The sequence below is a fragment of the Grammomys surdaster genome, unplaced genomic scaffold (assembly GCF_004785775.1).
Source record: "Grammomys surdaster isolate TR1022 unplaced genomic scaffold, NIH_TR_1.0 371, whole genome shotgun sequence".
Taxonomy (NCBI): Eukaryota; Metazoa; Chordata; class Mammalia; order Rodentia; family Muridae; genus Grammomys; species Grammomys surdaster.
The window spans coordinates 5,177,117-5,199,713 of NW_021604790.1; the positions used below are offsets into that span (position 1 = coordinate 5,177,117).

The 22,597-nt window shown below is 39.2% G+C and overlaps 1 protein-coding gene across 2 annotated transcripts in view; it reads left to right on the top strand.

The window, feature by feature from the left end:
* Tlk2 (tousled like kinase 2) overlaps window positions 1-22,597 on the top strand; it is a 91,556-nt gene that overhangs the window by 22,292 nt on the left and 46,667 nt on the right. For both annotated transcript variants that reach the window (XM_028780573.1, XM_028780574.1), the window contains exons 3-7: window positions 1,475-1,546; window positions 2,508-2,577; window positions 3,482-3,525; window positions 4,253-4,348; window positions 13,352-13,519. In XM_028780573.1, coding sequence (XP_028636406.1) covers window positions 1,475-1,546; window positions 2,508-2,577; window positions 3,482-3,525; window positions 4,253-4,348; window positions 13,352-13,519 — 450 coding nt within the window. The remainder of the gene's footprint in view (window positions 1-1,474; window positions 1,547-2,507; window positions 2,578-3,481; window positions 3,526-4,252; window positions 4,349-13,351; window positions 13,520-22,597) is intronic.

Sequence of the window (22,597 nt, forward strand, 5' to 3'; positions counted from 1 at the left end):
GCTGTATAGCTGAGGATGTCCTTTAATTTTGAATCCTTGTACCTCTTCTACCTCCCTAGGTAGGCATGCACTACCATTCTCAGTTTTGTGGTACTGGGGATTGAACCCAGGTCTTCCTGTTACATATGACTCAAATACTTTATTAACTAAACTATATTCCCAGCTGAGTTTTGGATTCTTTTTTTTTTTTTTGTTTTTCAAGACAGGGTTTCTCTGTATAGCCTGGGCTATCCAGGCTGGCCTCAAACTCAGAAATTCGCCTGCTTCTGCCTCCCAAGTGCTGAGATTAAAGGCGTGCGCTACCACTGCCTGGCTAGTTTTGGATTACTTACAGATGTTCTTTGTCAGGTTGAGGAAACTCCTTTCCTGTTGATCTTAAGCCATTTGATTTTTTTGAGACAGGGTTTCATGTAGCTCACGCCGGCCTGAAACTTACTACCTAGCTTAGGATTGCTTTGAACTCCTGAATCTTCTGCCTCCAAGAGTGCTAGGATAGTAGGTGTGCACCACCATCATTAGGCTAATGATAAGATAGTTTGCCATTTTCTTTTGTGTAATTTTTTTCAGACAGGTTCTTACATTGGCCTAACTCTTATGATTGTTGGAACTGTAGGTATGTACCATGGTGCCTTGCTTTAACTAATACATTGTAACAATGCTGGGTACATTCTCTCTACCTTCTAAATTTCTTACTGTTTCTTGTTTTGGGGACAAGGTTATTTCTTTGTCTTCTCTTCTAGCCATCCTTAATCTGAAGTGTTAAACTTCTGATGCTGTTCCTCAGAGAGACATACCTTTCTGTGTATTTACCCTAGCCTGGATAGCTATGGGATGGGAAAGGCTCTTCCCCTCCAGATCCTATCTGTCTCTAGCTTGGGCTCCTTTAGCCTTGGCCTTCTGAGTACTGAGATATAACCTTGTTTTTAATATTGCATTCATGTCTCTGTAGAATGTTTTTCAGAAAACACGTTTTGGTTTGCTTTTGGTAGTATTTAATTCCAGCACTTAGGAAGTAGAGGCAGATGGATCTCTATGAGTTCAAAGCAAGTCTGGTCTGCATAGTAAGTTTGAGGACAGCCAGAGCTATATAAAGACTCTGTCTCAAAAAAAAAAAAAGCCAAATACTTTTTTATAATGTGGTCCCTGACTACCTGTCACAAAGAACCCGTTAACCTACCCCCATGCTGCAATTTTGAGAGGCTGTTTTTATTACTTGCCATGTTTATTGTCCCAAAAGAATGGCTTTAGAGACCTGCCCATGTGTAAAGCACATAAAAATAGCAATAGCTAGAGAGTTTGAGCAGGAAGCCAGTGTTGTAGCTGAGTTCCTTTCACCTTGGTTTAGAGGGGTTGTAACAGCTGCTTCTGGTTCCTCTAATCTGACTTAGACATTAGAACCTACAGCCGTCTTGCATACTTTTGCTGTCATCTTTAGTGAAAACATCCGATTACTCACAGAACACTTTCCTTCCAGGGGCCACTCAACAGTGAGTCTTCCAACCAGAGTTTGTGCAGCGTGGGGTCCTTGAGTGATAAAGAAGTAGAGGTAAGAAGCCATTTCTAAACAACGCTGTTCTCAGTTTTATACTTTAGTCTGGGTTCAAGGGTAGCTCCATGTAATTGCAGGGCATGTTAGTGGATTTGTGTGCTGTTGTCTTGGTGCAACTTTGATGTGGCCCTGTCACGTTTTTATTATAATCGTACATAGGCCTTTTCTTTTTCCTTTTTACATCTGTTTTTTTTTGGGGGGGGACGGGGTAGAGAATGGTGTTGGTAGTCTTAGTTTTTTAATAGAGGTGAGAGATTTGTCGTTGTAGCAAATTAGCTAGTTACTCTTGAATTCTAATACTTCTCAGTACTCTATAGAGTAGGGAGGGCACTGGCTGAATTTAGCAGTAGCATGTGAAAGACTTTCCATGTTTCCTGCTTGGCTGGAATATAGTATTAAGTAGATAACGTACCCACATGTATAGGAGCAGGTCTTAAGTTCAGTTGCTTGCTTTATACTGTGAAGCTTTCTATAAATTTAGTCAGTTGAACAGACATTCAGGCCTTTTAAAGGATTGGGTTTAAGCACTTTTGAAGTTGTTTGAAAGCCTGCTATATGAGTTGACATTTGTCCTTCAAAAATACTTTCATGAGATAGGTCTTATTGCACACTCAGGCAGGCCTTGAATTTGAGATCTTGCCACAGTTTCCTGCTTATTGGATAACAGACATGGGCTACCATACTGCCAAAATATCTTACTTACATTTTTTGGCAATTCTAAATTACTAATGAGTATGTCAAAGGTTTGATATTTTAAATAACTTTCTAATAGTTGTTTAGGTTTCATTAAAGACCCTGTACTTTGCCTATTTCTTTGTCCCAAAAGCAGGACACTGATTTTAAGACTTGTCTGTGCCAGTTATAACTCTTTTATATCTATAATACTTTGTATATACTCTGTTATCCTAATGTGAAAATTTGCCAACATTCTAATTGTGACATGCATGGTATTTAACAGACTCCTGAGAAAAAACAGAATGACCAGCGGAATCGGAAAAGAAAAGCCGAACCATATGAAACTAGCCAAGGTAGTGGTCGCTTACACTAACCCCAGCGTGGTCATGTACTGGACATTCTCTAACCCCCAGCAAGTAACTAGTTTGTCTTGAGAGATCCCTGACAGAGGTTTATGTGTCTTAGGGAGTATTAGGCTATTACAGACTTGCCATTTGATATATACCTGACAAAATAGTGTCAGTTCTTTGGGGACTCTTATTTTCCCTGTGCACTTGAATGATTTTCTTACCACAGGCTTTTCTTCAGACCAAACAGGAATCATATGGGGAACCTCGAGGGCACTTTGGAGTTTTGTTAGTAGTGGTAGCTAGAAATGGTTTGATCTACAGAACTCCTCCATTGGAACCCATTGGGATGAAATCTGTAACAGTGATAGTTACACTGTTAAATATATAGTCACAGAAAGAAAAAAAAAATGCTTTAGCCTTTCCCTGTTCTGTCTAACTAAGGACTGGGATTCCCAATCTTTTTGCATTGTTCTACCCTTTTTAAAAATCTATAGTTAAAGTCATTCTGTCTTGTGTAAGGGAAGTCCTCCCAAGGTTACAAAATTATGTGAATGTGATCAACTCTTTAGTTCTGATGCATTTGTTTTGATTGTTCATTTTTTAAATTGGGATGTGGATTATAGATGAATTTTGTTTCCTGATTTTGCCATGTATATTTTTAAATAAAGTGAAAAATGTCCATCAGTGTTCGTTCAGTCACTTGTTACTTAGAAGAGGTAGAGTAATCTTAGTGCATGGGTTTGTGTCCTTTGTTAAAAGTTAAGCTGACACTTGAGCTGACACTTGACACTTGAGCTGACACTTGAGTTGTGATCAGTGACTGAGCTCTTACTGCTTAATGCATTTCAGTGATGATGGCTTATGTGTGCATTGGACAAACTGTACTTAACTTTGGTTTCATTTTCAGGGAAAGGCACTCCTAGGGGACATAAAATTAGTGATTACTTTGAGGTAAGTTAAATTGGGGGTTTAAAAAAAAAAAACAACCTCCAGTGTCTTTAAACAACATAATACTCCTCTTGTTTATTTAAGGCATTAGAAAGCAGTGTTTTGCCTTTACTGTGATCTTGCCCTTTGTCTTTCCATCTTCATCAAACTAATGTTGCCCATCTTGTAATTAGAAGGACTGCTGCTGATTTGCTAGGTTTAAATTTTGTATCATGTGTCTTGTCTGTGATGATAGAAGAATTCACATATGAAGTGCACTTTCTCTTGGCCAGATTAGGCTTTGTGTCTCTCAGTGATGAAGGTATATGTCTCTCGGTCCCTTTCCCTTAGCTTAGTGGGATGTATGTGTAGTGAACTCAGTGACTCATTGTTAAGTGGTTACTAAAGATGACTAACACCTTCTGCACTACTGTCTTTCTGCTTCATGTATTTTGAGACCAAGTGGGGGTGGGGAGATGCATTCTTCTCTCGTGTCTGTCCAAAACCATGCGTACGTTCAGCTTCCGACCCATGTTTTCTGTATATCTTGTTACATTTCTTTGGGAGCTCTTATTCAAAACTCTGATTGAAAAGATAAATTTGGCTTACATGGCGTTTTATCTCTAGAATGAGATGTATTGACTTAAAGGGCCATGTATAATTAAGACCTGTGTGTATATTAATCTTTTACTCTCCTCTGAAGCATGGTACTGTTTTGAATTATTCATATCCATTTTTCCCTGTTGGCCAGTTTGCTGGGGGAAGCGGGCCAGGAACCAGCCCTGGCAGAAGTGTTCCACCAGTTGCACGATCCTCACCGCAACATTCCTTATCCAATCCCTTACCGGTAAGCATTCACCTGGAGAATTGACACTATTATATAGGAGACCAGTAGCCCAGGAACACTAAAGCCATTTCTCTTCCATTGATTACCCATAAGGAATGAGGGAGTAAACTTTATACTATTACCTATAAATCATTTACTTAGATTGACATCTTTGATTAGTAATTCAGCTCTATAAGAGTTAGTCCATTCTTTGATTCTTAATGGCAGTTCTTTAATTGCCTTTAAACCTGTCTAGTTCACTAATCTGTCAAGAAAGTAATTCTAATCAGAAGTTGGGTTTTAAACTATTGCCAAATTCAGATTTCTTTTCTTCTTTTTAAAAATTTAATCAGCTTCTGATAGTCATATCTTTTAAACTTTCTCACTGATATGGTAGAAAACATAATGTATTTGAGATTGGTTTGTTTTCATCCTTTAAGTGAGATTTCACAGTTTTAAAAAAAGGAGGACAAAGACTAGGGAAGCTGGTGATCGTTCCTCTGAAGTTAGGTTAGCATAGCCCATCAGGCAAAGGATTGTCTGATCTAAAATGGTAGTGCTGATGTTGATACTTCCTGAACTAGTAATGTAGGGTTCTGTGTTACTTTGCTCCAGTACCTTTAGATAATTTGTTGACACTAATCAGTCTACAATGTGACTTGTTTGTCTTTATGTAAGATTTAAGGAGCTGGGGTAAAAGTAAAAGTTAAGTTTAAAAAAAAAAAAGAGGCTAGGATGCGACTTTGTAGTAGAGTGTTTACCTAGAATTTGCAAGGCCCTAGGTTCAGTCCACAGAATGGCTTTCATGTTGTCTCATGTAGTTTCATAGCTTAAGGGATTGTACCCTGCAGAATTGAGTGGCTTCTGTAATAAAGTTCCTACATGGCTTAGTAGCTCCGGGTGCTCTTTGTTCTTGCCTACCTGTCTCCTGTACAGCAGCAGTCTTCCCTGTACTGCACAAGGCTTCCTTGAGTATTGTGAGGTGTTCTTCTACTCAAGGCCTGTGTATTGCTGTTCTCTTTTCTGGAACCATTCATTGCCAGACACCAGCAACCTCTTCAATAGGATGTTGTTCAGAAATGACCTTAACAGAGGTCTGCCCTGTCCAGCCTCTCTAAAATGTCATTTTCTCATACCTGGTCACTCTGTTTCCAGTATTGTTTTGAGAAAGAGCGAGAGAGCGAGCGAGAGAGAACAAGAGAGAGAGAGAGAGAGAGAGAGAGAGAGAGAGAGAGAGAGAGAGAGAGAGAGAGAGAGAGAGAATGAATGAATCACCGGATGTATATAGAAGTGGGAGGACAACTCGTGGATGTTGGTCCTCTCCTACTGTATGGATTCAGGAGATCAAATTTAGATTGTCAGACTTGGCTTCAAGCATCCATGCTCAGCCCTCTCTGCCTCTTTAGTTTTATCTTTTTGGTTTTGTTTCATTTCATTAGGAGACTGGTGAGACAGTTATATAGACCAGGCTGGCCCCACCCTTGCCTCTGCCTTCTGAGTGCTGGGATGCCTGGCTGTTCTTTAAGTGGGATCTGGAGAACCACCTCAGCTCTTTGTGTTTGCAGGGCAGGTGCTTTACCAACTGAGCCATCCCCTCAGCCTTAGTGTTAGTACATTTTTATTTAATAATTTGTGTGTTCTAATTTTTAACTATTAACTTACTATCTATCTCTTTCTGCTAAAGTATTAGCCTTGTAAGAGAAGGTATCTTGCTGTATTTCTTGTTCATAGCTATTTTCATCTGTTACAGTTTTTGGTTTTGTTTATTTTCCCCAGTTTTATTTTGTAAAACTGAAGTTACTTTTTAATCATTCCCTTTATTTGACATGGAAGAGATCTTGTTCAGTTTTTCAACCTCTAGCATAGAAAAATTGTTCAAAAGGAAGATAGATAAAGTGATGAATTGTCATTTTGTATCCCTTTCCTTTGTGGGGCGGAGGGGAGGGACGCTCAGTACTGAACTCTGGGGCCTTGCACTTGCTTAGCAGGTGTTTTGTTGCTGAGCTACTTCCAAAGCCCCGTTAGTGATTTTTTTTTTTTGTATTTTTGTTGAATATTTATTTTAAATCAAAAAATTGTGCATAAAACGTGAACATTTTCATGAAGGAGTTGGTAAGAGTCATGACACCTGGCAAGCAAGGAATGTTTAAAAAAATTTTAACAACAAAGAATATATGATAGAAGACAATGGTCCTTTAAAGCTTAAAATATGGGCTGGAGAGATGGCTCAGTGGTTAAGAGCACTGACTGCACTTCCAGAGGTTCTGAGTTCAAATCCCAGCAACCACATGGTGGCTCACAACCATCTGTAATGGGATCTGATGCCCTCTTCTGGTGTGTCTGAAGACAGCTACAGTGTGTATTCATATATAAAAAATAAATCTTTTAAAAAAAAAAGCTTAAAATATTTTTCTTTGGCCCTTCAATAACAAGATTGTAAAAAAAAAAAATCATTATAAAGGTAGTTATAACCATCACATACAAGAAGTAAACTGTTTTCAGGAGTCTGTAAACTTAGATGTCCTTCCTTCAGTCCCTGAATGTATAGAAGTAATCTTGTTTCCATGGTAGCTGCTTTTCCTTAGAGTTTCACTGTTACTCCAAGAAGGCACATCTTAGTTGAGCCATTAAGTCACCTTTGTTAAGTACACTGTTTAGACCTGTGTTTTGGGCTAGGGAGTACAGCTCGTTTTAGAATATTGCTTGTTATAGTGGTGGTGCACACCATTTAATCTCAGCACTCAGGAGGCAAAGGCAGGCAGATCTCGAGTTCAAGGCCAATCTGGCCTACAGAGTGAGTTCCAGGACAGCCATATCTATTCAGAGAAACCCTGTGGAAGAAAAAGAAGAAGGAGGAAGAGAAAGGGGGAAGGGGAGGAGGAGGAAAGAAAGAAATTGCTTGGTATGTGCCAGGCTTTAAATTTGATCCTCTGCTTGTTTTATCAGTTACTAAGACAAGTGTGAGTATTTCTTACTATGACTGTAGAAGTCGCTCATGTATTTATGTTAAACTTTACCTGTGTATTAGGTGGCTTTATTTACTTGAAGCTGTTTATTTTAGGCTATGGTGAGTTGGCATGCTTCCTCAGTTTTGAGTAATAGTTATCGTCTCCTAGATAGCTCTGCACTGTGCGTTTTCTCCTGTTAGCAGAGCACATCGGTGTCATTTCCCCTTGTCGCTGGATTTTATTTCTATATAATCTTTTGAATGTGTATGCTTCTTTGTAGATTATTTCTTCTTGCCCCTCAGTTTCCAGACTGTTTCATTGTCTTTTGTTATGCTATTAGCTGCATTGAATTCTTTGTTACCGCTTCCCTCCCCCCCCACCCACCCCCAGGCTCAGTCTCCAGGACCTTGCCACATGCAAAGCAAGTGCTCCACTATTCTATCCTGAGTCCTGTTACTGCTTTAACAAAAAAAAAGCTCTGCTGTTTACTTACTTCTTTCAAGCTTTGACTTGAAATTTATTTATTCTTATTGATATTAATTTATTCTTTTTTGGTTTTCCGAGACAGAGTTTCTCTGTGTAGCCCTGGCTGTCCTGGAACTCACTCTGTAGACCAGGCTGGCCTCGAACTCAGAAATTCACCTGTCTCTGCCTCCCAAGTGCTGGGATTAAAGGCACCACCACCACCCGGCCATTTTTTATTTTTTAAAGATTTAAAATTTTAATGTGTGACTGTTTGCCTGTGTTTATGTATGTGAACCATGTGTGTACCTTGTGCCCATGTCAGAAGAGGATGTCATAACCCCTTAGCACTGGGGTTATGGATGGTATAAGTGCTGGGAACTGGACCAGGGTCCTCTACAAGAGCATAATATGCTCTTAACTGCTGAGGCATTTCTCCAGTCCCCTTTATTTTTAAAAATCTTTATTGTCATTCTAGGGGTCAAACCACAGGTCTTACTCAGCAAGTATTTTACCATTGATCTCTTATTTTTCTAAATCTTGTACACATGATTTTATAGTTGTATCTGATAATTCTGGCATCTGAGGTTTTTATCAGTTTGTTTCTGCTCTGATTTTTCTTAGTTGTTTTTTGTGGTTTTGTTTAACTTTACACTGTTTTCTAATGATGTATAACTTAGAGTTCTTGAAAAGTTATTTTTGACTGTGAAGATACGTTTGTTCTTTGAGGGAGAATTTTTATTTGTTTCTTAGTTCCTAGAGAGTTTAGCTTTCTGTTGCAACCTCATCACATTTAAGGCCCATATGTGTTTGGTTGGTTTATTTTGGTTGTTTGTTTCAGCTGTCAAAGACTTGGTTTGGATTGTCCTAACACTTTCTAAGCTCAATTCCTTACATTGCCAAGGCAACTTCCTTGAAACCCTGAGGATAGAAGTTTTCTCTTGGTTTACTCTTTCCCTAAGAATTGCTGCATTGGAGGCCCACCTTGAAGTGAAAAGTGTTTCCTGTTGAGCTCTCTACTTGAGTGGGCTTTGATTCATATGACTTTGATGTTTCTTTTATTTATCATATGCTCTTAGGTTTTGTCCTAGCAGATCCTGTATGTTTTATCACATCTTTGATGTTTGTATGTTCTTTAAAGATGTTTATCCTGCCCTTTTAAAAATTGCTGTTTTGATAAAAAGTCTTAACTATGCTGGCCTGACTGGCTTGGAACTTGTTGTGGATTAAAGGCATGCAACCAGCCATGTTTGTTTATCTGTGGTGTCAACGGATTAAAGGACTGAGCTGTATCCCTGGCCTGTGTCATGTCTTTAAATTAGCTTTCCAAGGAAAGATTTATTCAGACATCCTAACCTGCCTTTGTTCAGAAAATCTTTAAAGGCTTTAGATCTTAGTGCATATTTATTGAATATAGGGCAGGAAAGTTGACTTCATGAGCATATTGTGGTGAGTGGATACCACAGTATTATAGAGCATAAACTCAAGCTGTCATAGCTGGTAGGGTGAGAGTGTTGATTTGAGGAAGACTAGTTACTTATAGATTGGAAAACTAAATTCATTTGTGAGTAGCATTTGATAAATTTATTTTACTTTTTCTATAATGAATAGTTAAGTAGCCAGGCATTGTGGTGCACAGCTGTAATCCCAGCACTTGTGAAGTTGAAGATAGAGGGTCATGTGTTTGAGGTTAGCCTGTACTAAATAGCCAGACCCTGTTGTAAAATTAAAGGACTAGAAAGGTGGTGTAGCAGTTATGAGCGCTTGTTTCCAGCACCCACACAGTGGCTCATAACCATCTATAACCTGTAATCCAGGGGATCCAACAGGCATGCATATACTGCACATGTATGCAATGCAGGTAGAATAGTCATACAAATAAAATCTATTTTAAAGTAAGATAAAATTAGATGTGGGTTAAAATACATATTATGACTTAGAAGTTTTTCCTGATAAACAGATTATAAAGTCCCTACAAAACAGCCATTTCTACAAGTGTGCCCTTGTAGTTCAGTGGGGTCTGAGACACAAAGTTCAAGGCCCACCAGAGCAAGTTGAGAACCAGTATATGCCATTTAGTTAGACTCTGTCTCAGAGAAAACATAAAAATGATCTGGAGAAAGCCAGGTGTGGTAGTGTACGCCTTTAAACACCAGTATTCGGGAGGCAGAAGCAGGCAGATGCAGACAGATCTGAGTTAGAAGCAGCCTGGTTACAGAGTGAATTCTATGACAGCCAGAGCTACATAGTGAGACGTTATCTCTCTTTCCATCCCTCCACCCCACCCCCCACCCCGCCAAAGAACTGGGATATAGTTAAGCATATGCAGGGCAATCATCAGCCCTACCCTCACTCCCCAAAGGCAGTTGGCAAGTGTTTCTAGACCCTTCAGGATATATACATGTATGTTTGTGCAAGTTTGTGCTAGTTTTTCTTATTTCAATCATATTATTCAGTGTCCTATAAATATTTGTATTTTATAAGTAGTCATTGTAATTACTGTCTTCTTTGTATATACTTTATTGTTTTGGTTTTTTGTGACAGTGTCTCTCTAGCTTTGGCCCTCCTGGAACTTGCTCTGTAGACTAGGCTGGCCTTGAACTCATAGAGATCTCCCTTCTAGGCACTGGGATCAAAGGTGTGAGCCATCACCACCTAGATGGCTCTGCCATTAAAGGTTAGGCTCACAACTAACAATAACTTCTGCATAATTCCTAAGTCAAAAAGCATATTTACAAAGATCATTCAAAGCTAGGCATTGGTGATGCACTCCTGTAATCCTAGCACTTGGGAGTCAGAAATGCAGGTAGATCTCTGTGAGTTTGAGGCCAACTGGTCATCAACTTGTCCTTCAAGTTCTGGGACAGCTAGGACTACATAGAGAGATCCTGTCATTATATAGTTATATATAGGTATTATAGAGAGAGAGATACATCATATAAATACTATATAGTGTTATGTAAATTTCTAGAAAGTTATTAACAATTTTAGTTTCTTTTGGAATATCCAACTAATACTGAATTTTATCATTATAATCTTTCTACTGAGAAAAATTCTTTGATTTAACTTTTTGATTTTTTCTCTAGGGATATTAGACATCTTTTCATATGCTGAATAGCCTTTTCAATTTAGCTAGGAGTACATTTTAAGATTTTGTTGTTGTTTTTGTTGTTGTTGTTTGTTTTTTTGTGTTTCCAGACAGGGTTTCTCTGTGTAGCCCTAGCTGTCCTGGAACTCACTCTGTAGACCAGGCTGGCCTCAAACTCAGAAATCCACCTGCCTCTGCCTCCCAAGTGCTGGGATTAAAGGCATGTGCCACCACTGCCCGGCCACATTTTAAGATTCTTGACTCAGTGTCATATGTTGTAATTATGTTTACAAATTTGTGATATGTTTATGCTGACTTTTTTCATTCAACTTTATAAGTATCTTTTATTATTCTATACATCTTTAATATTGTGATTCAAAAACACACACGTGCATGTTGCATCCCCAGGTTTAAAAAGTCTTTGACCACTAAGTTTTAGCAGCAATAGCTTATGTTTTCTTGTATAATCTCAATCTCTATCTATCTCTCTCTCTCTCTCTCTCTCTCTCTCTCTCTCTCTCTCTCTCTCTCTCTCTCTCTCTCTCTGGTTTCACTGTGTAGCTCTGGCTGTCCTTGAACTCACTTTGAACTTACATCAGGCTGGTCTCAAACTCAGGATCTGCCTGCCTCTGCCTCCCAAGTGCTGGGATTGAAGGTGAGCACTACCACTGTCCAGCTTCTTGTCATAATTTTTATATGTGATAGAAGATAGGAAGATGCTTGTCTCTTTTTCCTATATAACTTCAGAAATAAGTGTATTGATCTTATAAATATATTCCCTTTACTATGAAATATACTTTAATCACAAATTATGTAGCCATATTATGTGGATTTGTTTCAAAATTCTTTGTTTTTTTTGCCACTAGAACTTTTAAAACCACATAAATACATAAATAAGTATTTTGAGACAAGTTATCACCCATGTAACTCAAAGCTGACTGGATTCAGTGGCCCCTGCCTCATCCTCAAGTTTTCAGATTACAAGAATGTCATTTTAAAAGTAGTTTTGTAGCATGTTTTGATATCTAGTAAGGTTTTCCTAATACTTTTTTTGGGAGGGAGAGGGGTTCAAGTCAGGGTTTCTCTGTGTAGCCTTGACTGTCTTGGAACTTCTGTAGACCAGACTGGCTTTGAACTCTTTGAGATCCACCTGCCTCTGCCTCCCGAGTGCTAGGATTAAAGGTACATACCACCACTATCCAGCTTCTTAATATGCTTTGTTAAACATTATGTGATTTTCATGTAACCCCCTAATATAATCTTCTAAAAGCCAATGAGAATTTATTCTTCCCCTCCAAGGCCTAGAGTAAAATAAGTAAAAACTCAACAGATTTTAGAGAAATTTGGAATTTGTGCATTTTGAATTCAGGAACAGGATATTACCATTTAGGTTGTCTTTCTGTTTGTTTGTTTGTTTGTTTGTTTGTTTGTTTGTTTTGTGACAGGATCCCTCCACATATCCTGGCTGTTCTGGAAGTAGCTTTGTAAACCAGGGTGACCATGACCTCACACCTGTCAGTGTAGATTGTCTTTTATGTTCATCTTCGAAGCTGTTTGATTTTCTTTACATGTATTTTCATAATATTTTACATGGTTTTTGATGTTTTGTTATTTTCAATTTGGTTTTCTTTTATTAATTTGCTGATGGTAATTATTTGTGTATAGTTACTATGCCTATCTTGTTACCTATCTTGTACTTGTGTATCTACTGAAGTTTTTTGGCTAATTTGCTTGGTTTCCTTTCTGAATATTTACATCATCCAAAAGGGCCACTTTTAAATATTTTCCAGTATTTATACTGCATTGTCTAAATTTTCTTCATTTCGTATGTTACCTTTGCCTGTTCAACAACAATGAAGGGTCTCTACTATAGTACTCTTAGTAATATTTTTAGTGACTTTGAGAAAATACTCACTTAGGTATTCAAATGGGATACTTCTAGTTTTTTTTTTTTTTAAGTTGTCTGACAATATGCAAGTTCATTGATTTTTATGATCCAAAGAAAAGAATCATATTTTTTTCTACCATTAGTGTAACGAATTATTTTAGGAGATTTGCTAATGTTTAACCACCCTTCCATTTCTAGAATAAACTACACATGCTTTACTGTCCGATGCTTGCTTGGCTTGCATTTAGTTTAGAGTATTTGCATGTAAGGTATAATGAGAACAGAATTCAGAGTTCAGTAAACTCTTGTCTGTAAAGCTATGCAGCAGTTATTTTAATTTTCTGTTTACTTATAGGATAGAACATTTTCTATGTAAGAGTGAGAGGTCTATGGAGATAACTTACTGAACAATGCAGAGTAATCTGTACATTGAGAGCTTTGTAAAACTGAATCATTAGAATGTCTTTTATATAATCTGAGTAAGGTAATTACTCAGGTTTGAAGATAGTGACCATGTTGTTACACTTTGTTTTCAGAGGTATTTTATGTACCATACCTATTGTAACCTGTTGTGTGTCTGTCAGTGTTCAGATTGTCCTTTCTCACATCAGTCATGTGCTTTCTTTAATGTTTTCCAGCGTCGAGTAGAACAGCCTCTGTATGGTTTAGATGGCAGTGCTGCAAAGGAAGCCTCAGAAGAGCAGTCTGCCCTGCCAACCCTCATGTCCGTGATGTTAGCAAAGCCTCGACTTGACACGGAGCAGTTAGCACCACGGGGAGCTGGCCTCTGCTTCACTTTCGTCTCTGTAAGTAGAAGGCCACGGACTTAAAGATGTTTACTCTTCTGGATTTCTTATTGTAATAGAGAGGATGTTTTCTGTTCTTTCATTATTTAAAATTGTTTTCAATTTAAAAAATTTTAAATTTACTTTGAAAATTACATGTATATGGGTGTGCCTGTGTGGGAGTGCACACATGTGTGAGCGAGTACCTACAACCATCCAACACATGTGCTGAGAACTAAACTTGAGTCTTGTGTAAGAGCAGCATAGCTCCTACCTTCCGAGCCGTCTGTCTCTCCAGCGGCTCCTTATTCCTTCTTAAAGGCATGGTACTTCACTCAGTTCCTGTGGTTGAATCTCTCAAGAGAGGCTGCTCTCTCTGCCAAAGTCTTGAGCATATATGGGAAGGAAAATGTGATCTTAGGTTGGCAAAAAGTAAAGAAAATGCAGATTCCATTTCAGACAAATTTCATCTAAATTTCATCATTTTTAGTGAAAATCACTAAATTCTACTTAACATTTATACAAACTAATATGAAGAGGGTATTCCTCTGTGTATGAGGACTGTCCACTCTCTTGCCTTCTCACTCTTGAGTATTGTATGTTGCTTTTTAAAAGGAATGTTCTGTTTGCTCATTTCAACTTCTCTTCTTTAATTACGGATTTTTAAAAAATGTTTGTTTATTTTATGTCTGTAAGTACACTGTAGCTGTTTTCAGATACACCTGAAGACAAGGCATCGGATCTCATTACAGATGGTTGTGAGCCGCCATGTGCTTGCTGGGAATTGAACTCAGGACCTCTGGAAGGGCAGTCAGTGCTCTTAACCACTAAGGCCAATTAAGCCCAATTAAGGATTTTTTTTTATTTATGCATATGTGTATCTGTGTGTGTGTGTGTGTGTGTGTGTGTGTACTAGTGTGCGGTTGCCCTTGGGAACCAAAAGGGGATGTCAGATTCCCTGGAGCTGGAGTTAGGTAATGTGAGCCTCCCTGGAGTGTGTACTGGTCAAGTGTACTTCACTGCTTAGCCATCTATCCAGCCCTTCTCTCTCTCTCTCTCTCTCTCTCTCTCTCTCTCTCTCTCTCTCTCTAAAAGGGAGTATGTATTCAGATTGAGAGTTCAGCTTAATTGGTAGAATGCTTGCCCAGCATCTGTGATGCCCAGGTTCAGTTCCCAGTACCACATAGAACTGGGCACATTGGTAACCTACGTGTTTGCAGTCACAGTGCCAGAGCAGTTGATGTAAAAGAATCAGAAGTTGAAGGTTATCATTGAGTATAGTAAGTTTGAGCCCAGCCTGGACTACATGAGAACTCTGTCTCTAGAAGAGAGAGAGAGAGAGAGAGAGAGAGAGAGAGAGAGAGAGGTTTTCAAATGGCATAAAATATTGACTCCATGTTATTTACCGTAATTTGTCTTAGTTTCTGTGTTTTTGCCAAGGGATATGTGATGTATAAGTTGGCCCTATTGTTCCATTTTTAAGATTCCCACCCCAATCTTTTGAGAAAGGCTCTCAAATGGCAACCTAGGTGGGTCTGAAACTCATTGTATAGCCCTGACTGACTTCAAACTTGAGGCGATTCTGCTTTAGCCTTTTTGAGTGTTGGAGTTACAGGTATGTGCCACCTGTCTAGCAAGAACACCTGTCTATCAAAAGAGAAGTTACCACCAATCCCATGTTCACCTCTTGGCATTTCTGTAGTTCAGCTCCCTGGCTCTGTGTTCTGTAGAGTATATCATAAATCGTTAACCCACACTATCTGGAAAGGCAATGGAAGTGTTGGATATTTCGGTTTTTTAAAAATGTGTATGAATGTTTTGTCTGCATGTTATGTGTCTGTACCATGTGCTTACTTGGTGCTCACAGTGCCAGAAGTAAGTGTGACATTACAGATGGTTGTAAGTTCCATGTGGATGTGGAGTCCAGCCTGTGTCCTGAAAGAGCAGCCATCTCTGTTGGATATCTTAAAGATAGAAAATAAAAATAATAAAAGAATTAGTTGGGTTAGGGAATGATGAACTATTTGAAATTCTTCTTGAAAGCTTTGTGGGAAGTTGAAGGAGGGGAGCAACCATGCTTACAAATGCTCCTCTCAGGCTGAGGAAGGTGGGCCTCTTCAACCAAGTGTGGCTTTGGGAATAATGCCTGCCGTGTGGGCATGGGAGAAGGGACACTGGCCTGACCGGCCAGAGCAATCACATCAACCCTGGCCATCAGCTGATTGGTGGATACCTCAGTCACATTGCCCTGATGTTACGGTTATGGAATACTTTTTTAGCACTATTGTAGCTTTGCCTCAAGAATAGAAAACTATTTAAACAGGTTTTTTTCAGGGTTGTTGAATCATCCAAGGAGTGAAAACCTTGCTGTGAGAACGCAGCACGCTGTCCTTCTGCTTCCTTATCCCACTGTCTGTCTAGCTCTCATAAATATGTATGTATGTATGTATGTATGTATGTATGTATGTATTTATTTACTTTTCCTTTGAGACAAGGTTTCTCTGTGTAACCCTGGCTGTCCTGGAACTCATTATGTAGACTAGGCTGGCCTCAAACTCACTGCCTGCCTCTTCCTTTTAGTGCTGGGACTAAAAAAGCGTGTGCTACTACTCACTTCCTAGCTCTTCAGTAGATCTTCATTATAGATCTGACTTTCATAGGCAAAGCCATTTGTTCTTTTTCTTTTACATGAGTTGTTTGTTCGTGTGTGAATGCACACATGGAGGCCAGAGGTTAATATTAGGGTATCTCTACATTTTTGACTTTCAAGAAATTTGTCGGTTGGGTAGACTGACTAGTTGACCAGTGAGCTCTAGAGATTTGCCTGTCTGTCTTTACCTATCTTTCACTGTTTGGATTATAAATGCAAATGTGCAGGCGGGGCTGTGGTAGTGCATGCCTTTAATCCCAGCACTTGAGAGGCAGAGGCGGGTGGATCTCTGTGAGTTCCAGGCCAGTCTTGTCTACAGAGTAATTTCCAGGACAGCAAGGGCCACACAGTGAGTGCTGGGAATCCAAACTTGAAACTCAAATGCTGTGGTTCTGTGGCAAGCACTTTACCTGACAATTTATCTCTCCAGCCTACTTTTCTTCTTTGTCTTATAAATTGCTTCTGATTCCAGAAGATGCTTCATTTATTCTATATATTTTTATTGTGTATCCAATGTATGATGGGCATATAGTTAAATATACAGAATTTTGATTAGCATTCCTGCTATTCCCTAATGTAAACCAAAGTGTGTGGGTCTCTGGATATGGGATGAGTACATTAGAAGGGCTACCTACTCTGTCCTGTCAGTACTTTTAGGCTGTCAGGCCTACTAGCTAGATTATCCTCATGCTGCCAAGAGTAACCAAGAGATCATGTTGGAAGAAATATTTCAAACATACAAAACCCCAAAGCCAGGTACTTTGATATACTGCTTTTTGTCTTTGCTTCCTAGTAATATAAAAAGCAAACATGAAAAAGTTAACTTTAATATACAGCAAGTATTGTAAATCAGTAGAGATAGGCAAGGAACAGAAGGGCAGAGGTGTCTTTATGGGAAAGAAAAAGCCAAATGCCTAATAACTCAAAACTTAGGTCATAAAGAACTATAGTGTTAAAACATAACTTTTTTGTTGTTTTTGCTTTTGTATTTTGAGACAGGATCTTTATACTCCTGACTGTCCTGGAACTCACTCTGTAGACCAGGATGGCCTTGAACTCATAGATCCATCCTCCTGCCTCTGCCTCCTCAGTGTTGGAATTAGAGGCATGCACAACCATACTTGGCTAAGAAGACTTAATAAAGACTAAGAAATTTTACATTGGGCTGAAGACATGGTTTAGTTGGTTAAGAATACACTATCTTCAGAGAGCCTAGGTTTGATTCCCAGCACCCACAGGGCAGCTCATAGCCCTCTGTAAGTCTAGTCCCAAGAGATCCAGTTCCATGTTGTGGCCACAGAGGGCACTAGGCATATGTGTGGTACACAGATATACATACACCCAGTACACTCATATGTATACAGTAAAAATTAATAAATCATGAAAAAATAAAAATTTGATATTTTATCTACTTAGGTTTTAGTTTAAAGTCATTCACTGCTTTGTATTGACTAGAAATTAATTGGTGCAATTATTTGGAGAAATTGGTAATGTACTTGTGTTAAGTTTATATATATTTGGGTTACAAATTCTGTTCCTACAACACTACAGAGATACGTATTGTGGTTTTTTTGTTTTTCTGTTTGTAGATTTATTTAGTGTTTTACCTGCATGCATGTATTTCCACCACATGTGTCAGTTTTCCTACAGAAGTTACAGACGGCTATGAGCCACCTTGTGGGTGCTGGGAACCAAATCCAGGTCCTTTGCAAAAGTACCAAGTACTCTTCACTGCTGAGCCAGCTCCTGTTTGTAATTACAAAAGTCTGAAAGCAGTTTTCCTTCCTTCACCATGTTCCTAAGTGTATGGCTTCCACCTTGCTAATCAGAGGTCAGAGCTCATCCAGCACAGCTACCCAGCACACACTTAGCTCTGCCTCTGTTACCGTGCTTCCTCGCTGCTGTCTCTACACACTGGAATGTTGTAGAACTCAGGCTAAAGATTCTTTTATCTACTTCGATTTTCCAATCTCACCTAGTTTGCCATTAAAACCTGTCATCTGTATGCAAAAGACTTTCAAGATTCTTTCAGGTCTCTGCGCTGAGCTCCAGACCTGTATAGTCCCTGGCTTCCAGTCAGCATCACCTTTTTCTTTTTCTGTCCAAGTGTATCAGATTTCAAAGTGTCTCGGCATTCTAACTGCCCACTCAACACCCACTTCTACAGTTTTATGTGTCTCAGTGTTGTCTGCTTTCCCTCTATTTCTGCCTAAAAGACATCTATTCTTATCTCTTTGTATTTTACCCAACATCCAGAGCAGTAAATCTTAATGATTTTACCTTCAGAATATGCCCTGAATTTTGTTCACTACTGCCACTGTAGCTGAAATCTTCATCCCCCTAGTGAGATTTCAGCCTACCTGGACTCCTTGTCTCTGTGTTTGTTCTTTTAGATTTTCTCAGTAGTACTCAGTGGTACTGAAACCCAAGTCCATATGTGCCTTCTCTATTTCAGAAGTCCTTAAAATGGCCCTGCATGGCTTGTTCCTGCCCCCATTTCTTGCTCTTCTGCCTTTCTTACCAAGTCACATTCAGATTTATTACTTTGTTTTTCAAGTACTGTCAGCTTTGTTCTTAGTTAAAGCCTTTGCACTTTCGAGGGTGAAGGTTTTAAAATAGTCTTGGGTATTCCAGGTTAGCTTTAAACTTACTATGGATGTAGCCAAGGCTAACCTTGAATTCCTTTTCCTCCTGCCTCCACCTCCTAAGTGCTAGAGTTAGAGGTCTGTACCTCCATGCCGAGCTTATACTTGCTCTTGCCTTAGAGTTCTCCCCCAAAGATGTCAGTACGCCTGTTGTTCCTCTGCTCTCTGTTTCAGTGAACTCTACTAGAGAAGCCCAGCCTGAGCACATTATTATAAACAAACAAAAAAGAATTTTCCATTATGTTTTTGGCAGGCATTACAGTATTTCCCAGTATTTAGTGGGCTACCCTAAATCAATCCCAGGTAAATTTCCTGGTATCTGTATGCTAATACTCAGAAGGTGATTTAATGTTTCAAGGAATGTTTCCCTGTTCTCAAAGTCAAAACCATTCCATTGTTGTATAGCTTTTTCATATTCCACTTCCAGTCTTTTTTTTTTTTTTTTTTTTTTGGTTTTTTGAGACAGGGTTTCTCTGTGTGGCCCTGGCTGTCCTGGAACTCACTCTGTAGACCAGGCTGGCCTCGAACTCAGAAATCCGCCTGCTTCTGCCTCCCAAGTGCTGGGATTACAGGCGTGCGCCATCACTGCCCAGCCGCTTCCAGTCTTTTACTTTTACTTTTCTGCATAGTTCATAGTTTTTCTTCTTGAAAGAACAGTTTCTTCCCAAACAATCTTGATATTGCCTTCTCTCCTGTGTCATTGCTGTTATATTCTAAATTCTAGTAAACACATAGGCTCTTTCTAAATCCCTTCAGTTCTCCTGAATCAATATCAGACCCAGCATGTTTCCCCTTGGTCTGTGCTTTAAGATATGTTCCACTGGTCCCTCAAGTCTTGATGTCACTCTGTGCGTTTGTCATTCTCTCCAGCTTCTGTTCGGACTTCCTTTTCATTTCTTCGCTACCATCTCTTGACTTATTGCTTCAATTCAGTTTTCTAACCTTCAGTCTAATATATACAGGTGGCTAGAGATGTGCTACTGTGGCAGTGTGCCTAGCATACTTGAGGCTTGGGTCAGTCTTTAGCTCCTCTACATAATTTACTTTAATATGCTTCTTGCCTTGGTGCCAAATGGACCCAGAGGCTGTACTCAACAGCTGGGCAAAGACCAAAATGTTCCCCTTCCCCTTTTTAAAGGTATGTGGCTTAGGCCCCATGAGCTCACTGTCTAGTAAGGGTGACCTTGAACTTTCAGTCTTTTTCCCCACTTCATAAGTATTGCATTCATAGGTGTGCAACACTACTCCTGGTTTATACAGATGTTCTTAAAAGTTCAAGATTCCGGGCTGGAGAGATAGCTCAGAAGTTAAGAGCACTGACTGCTCTTCCAGAGGTCCTGAGTTCAATTCCCAGCAACCATATGGTGGCTCACAACCATCTGTAGTGGGATCTGGTGCCCTCTTCTGGTGTGTCTGAAAACAGCAACAGTGTGCTCATCTACAATAAGTAAATAAATCTTTTAAAAAAAAATTCAAGATTCCTCCCCTCTTTAATACTAAGAATTCAAATTAAGATCTTGTATATGCTTAACAAGTTTTAGGTGTCAATTTTATTTTTTAAGTGTGTGTGTGTGTGTGTGTGTGTGTGTGTGTGTGTGTGTGTGGTATGTGTTTGTATGTTTGTGCACACATGTATGAGAGCATATAGAGGTCAGAAGTCAACGTTGGGTGTTTTATTGTATGACTCTCACTTTATTTTTTTGTGACAGGGCCTCTCACTGAACATAGGGTTGAACAGTTGCCTAAAGTGGCTGTTGAGCGATTTCTAGGGATCTGAATTCAGCAAGCATTTTACCAGCTGAGCCAACCCTTTCACTGCTCAATTTTACTTTTTGTAAAGATTTATGTTTATTTTAAATTATGTACATATGTGTATCTGAGAGGTATGGATCCATGAGTTCCTAGAGGTGCTGGGTGCCCTGGAACTGGAGTTACAGGTGGTAGCAAGCTGTCCGACATGGGTGCTCAGAACCCAACTCACACTCTCCAAAGAGTATACTGTTAACTCCTGAGCCATTTCTTCAGCTTTAGTTTAGTTTAGTTTAGTTTAGTTTAGTTTAGTTTAGTTTAGTTTAGTTTAGTTTTGGTTTTTCCAGTCAGGATTTCTCTGTGTGTTCCTGGCTATCCTGGAACTTGCTCTGTAGATCACGTTGGCCTCTAACTCAAAGATCTGCCTGCCTCTGTCTAGCTACAGATGTTTAGTTCTTGAGGTAAGGAATTGGTTCAGTATTCACTTGATCAGATAGTAGCAGATAGCTTTCTCCTTTTTTTATTGTATGTTTTGGATTTTTGAGACAGGGTCTTAAACATAAATTTAGTCTAAGCTGGTTTAAAATTCATGGCCTCACAGCCTTTCTACAATTAGAGAAGGGAGGAGATGTCAGGGGCAGCCCTGCTTACCCACTGAAGGCCTAAAATCAGCAATAGGCCTGTCATACATGTATACTAACACCAAGTCTTGGGTCTCAGTGGAAAAGCATTGAAACAGATGGCTATAAGCTAATGTAAACAGGCAGCTTTTGTGGAAATTTACAAGCCTGAGTAGTCATAGACCTTGTAAATAGGTAGCCTGGGCAGACAATACCAACTTAGATAAGGACAAGCGAGTTATAGGCAGAGTCATAGTAACTTGTCCCCTGAACCTTCACCCAGCTGATACCTGGTTCTGATGATATCTGTATTCCCCCTGATCACCCACACTCCAGTGTCATTCCCTTCCCCACATCCTGCCTTTCTGTGTTTATAACCCCTGTGTGAATGAATTACGATTTGAGAAAAAATAAATTATAAAAAAAAAAAAAAAAGAATTCATGGCCTCTGGCCTCAGTATCCCGAGTACTGCTTGCTTCGGCTTCTTTTTTGTTTCTTTGTTTGGTTGGTTGGTTTTTCAGGACAGGGTTTCTCTATGTAGCCCTGGCTGTCCTGGAACTCACTCTGTAGACCAGGCTACCCTTGAACTCAGAAATCGCCTGCCTCTGCCTTCCAAGTGCTGGGATTAAAGGCGTGCGCTTCTTCTTCTTTTTTTTTTTTTTTTTTTTATTGTAATAGCCTAGTGAATTTGTTTTTCTGTGTCATCTTGTATGCATGTGTATATGCTGGAATTGACCCTAAGTCTTGGCACATGCTAAGCATATGCTGTACAACTGAACTCTACTCACAGGCCTGGCTTCATGACTTTTTGTGCATGGAACATTAGTAAATGTAACCATTGTTTTTGATGTTCCTATTGCTATTAGCTTTATTTATTCTTTCACTAGTTGATATGGGTTTGGATTGTTTTTAGTATTTGGATCTTAGAAATTATATTGCTATGACCATTCGTATGAAAGCTGCTTTTGTTTAGGTACATGTTTTCATTTCTTCAGGTATATGCTCGGGGTGATATTACTGGGTCATTTGGTAGCTACTTTTGAGAAATTGGCTGATCTTCCCCACCCCCACGTAGAAGGTTCACCATTTTACATTCCCATCAGTAAGATACTTTTCCTAAACTACCCTAGAGAGTACAAATGATATTTTATTGTGGTTTTCATTTATATCTCACAAGTAACAAATACTTTGTTTTATTTGGTTATTATAGTTACTAGTCATTTATATATCTTTGAAATATGTACTGGATTCCATTGCTCTTTTAAAAATGATATTTATTTGCGTGTGTGGAGGGGTGGAAGTGTGGTCAGAGGACCATTTAGGGATTCTGTTCTCTCCTGCCATGTGTGCTCTGGGCATGGAACTTTTGTTATCGGACTTGGTGGCAAGAGCCTCTACCCAATGAAGCAGATCACCAGCCCTCCATTCCCCACT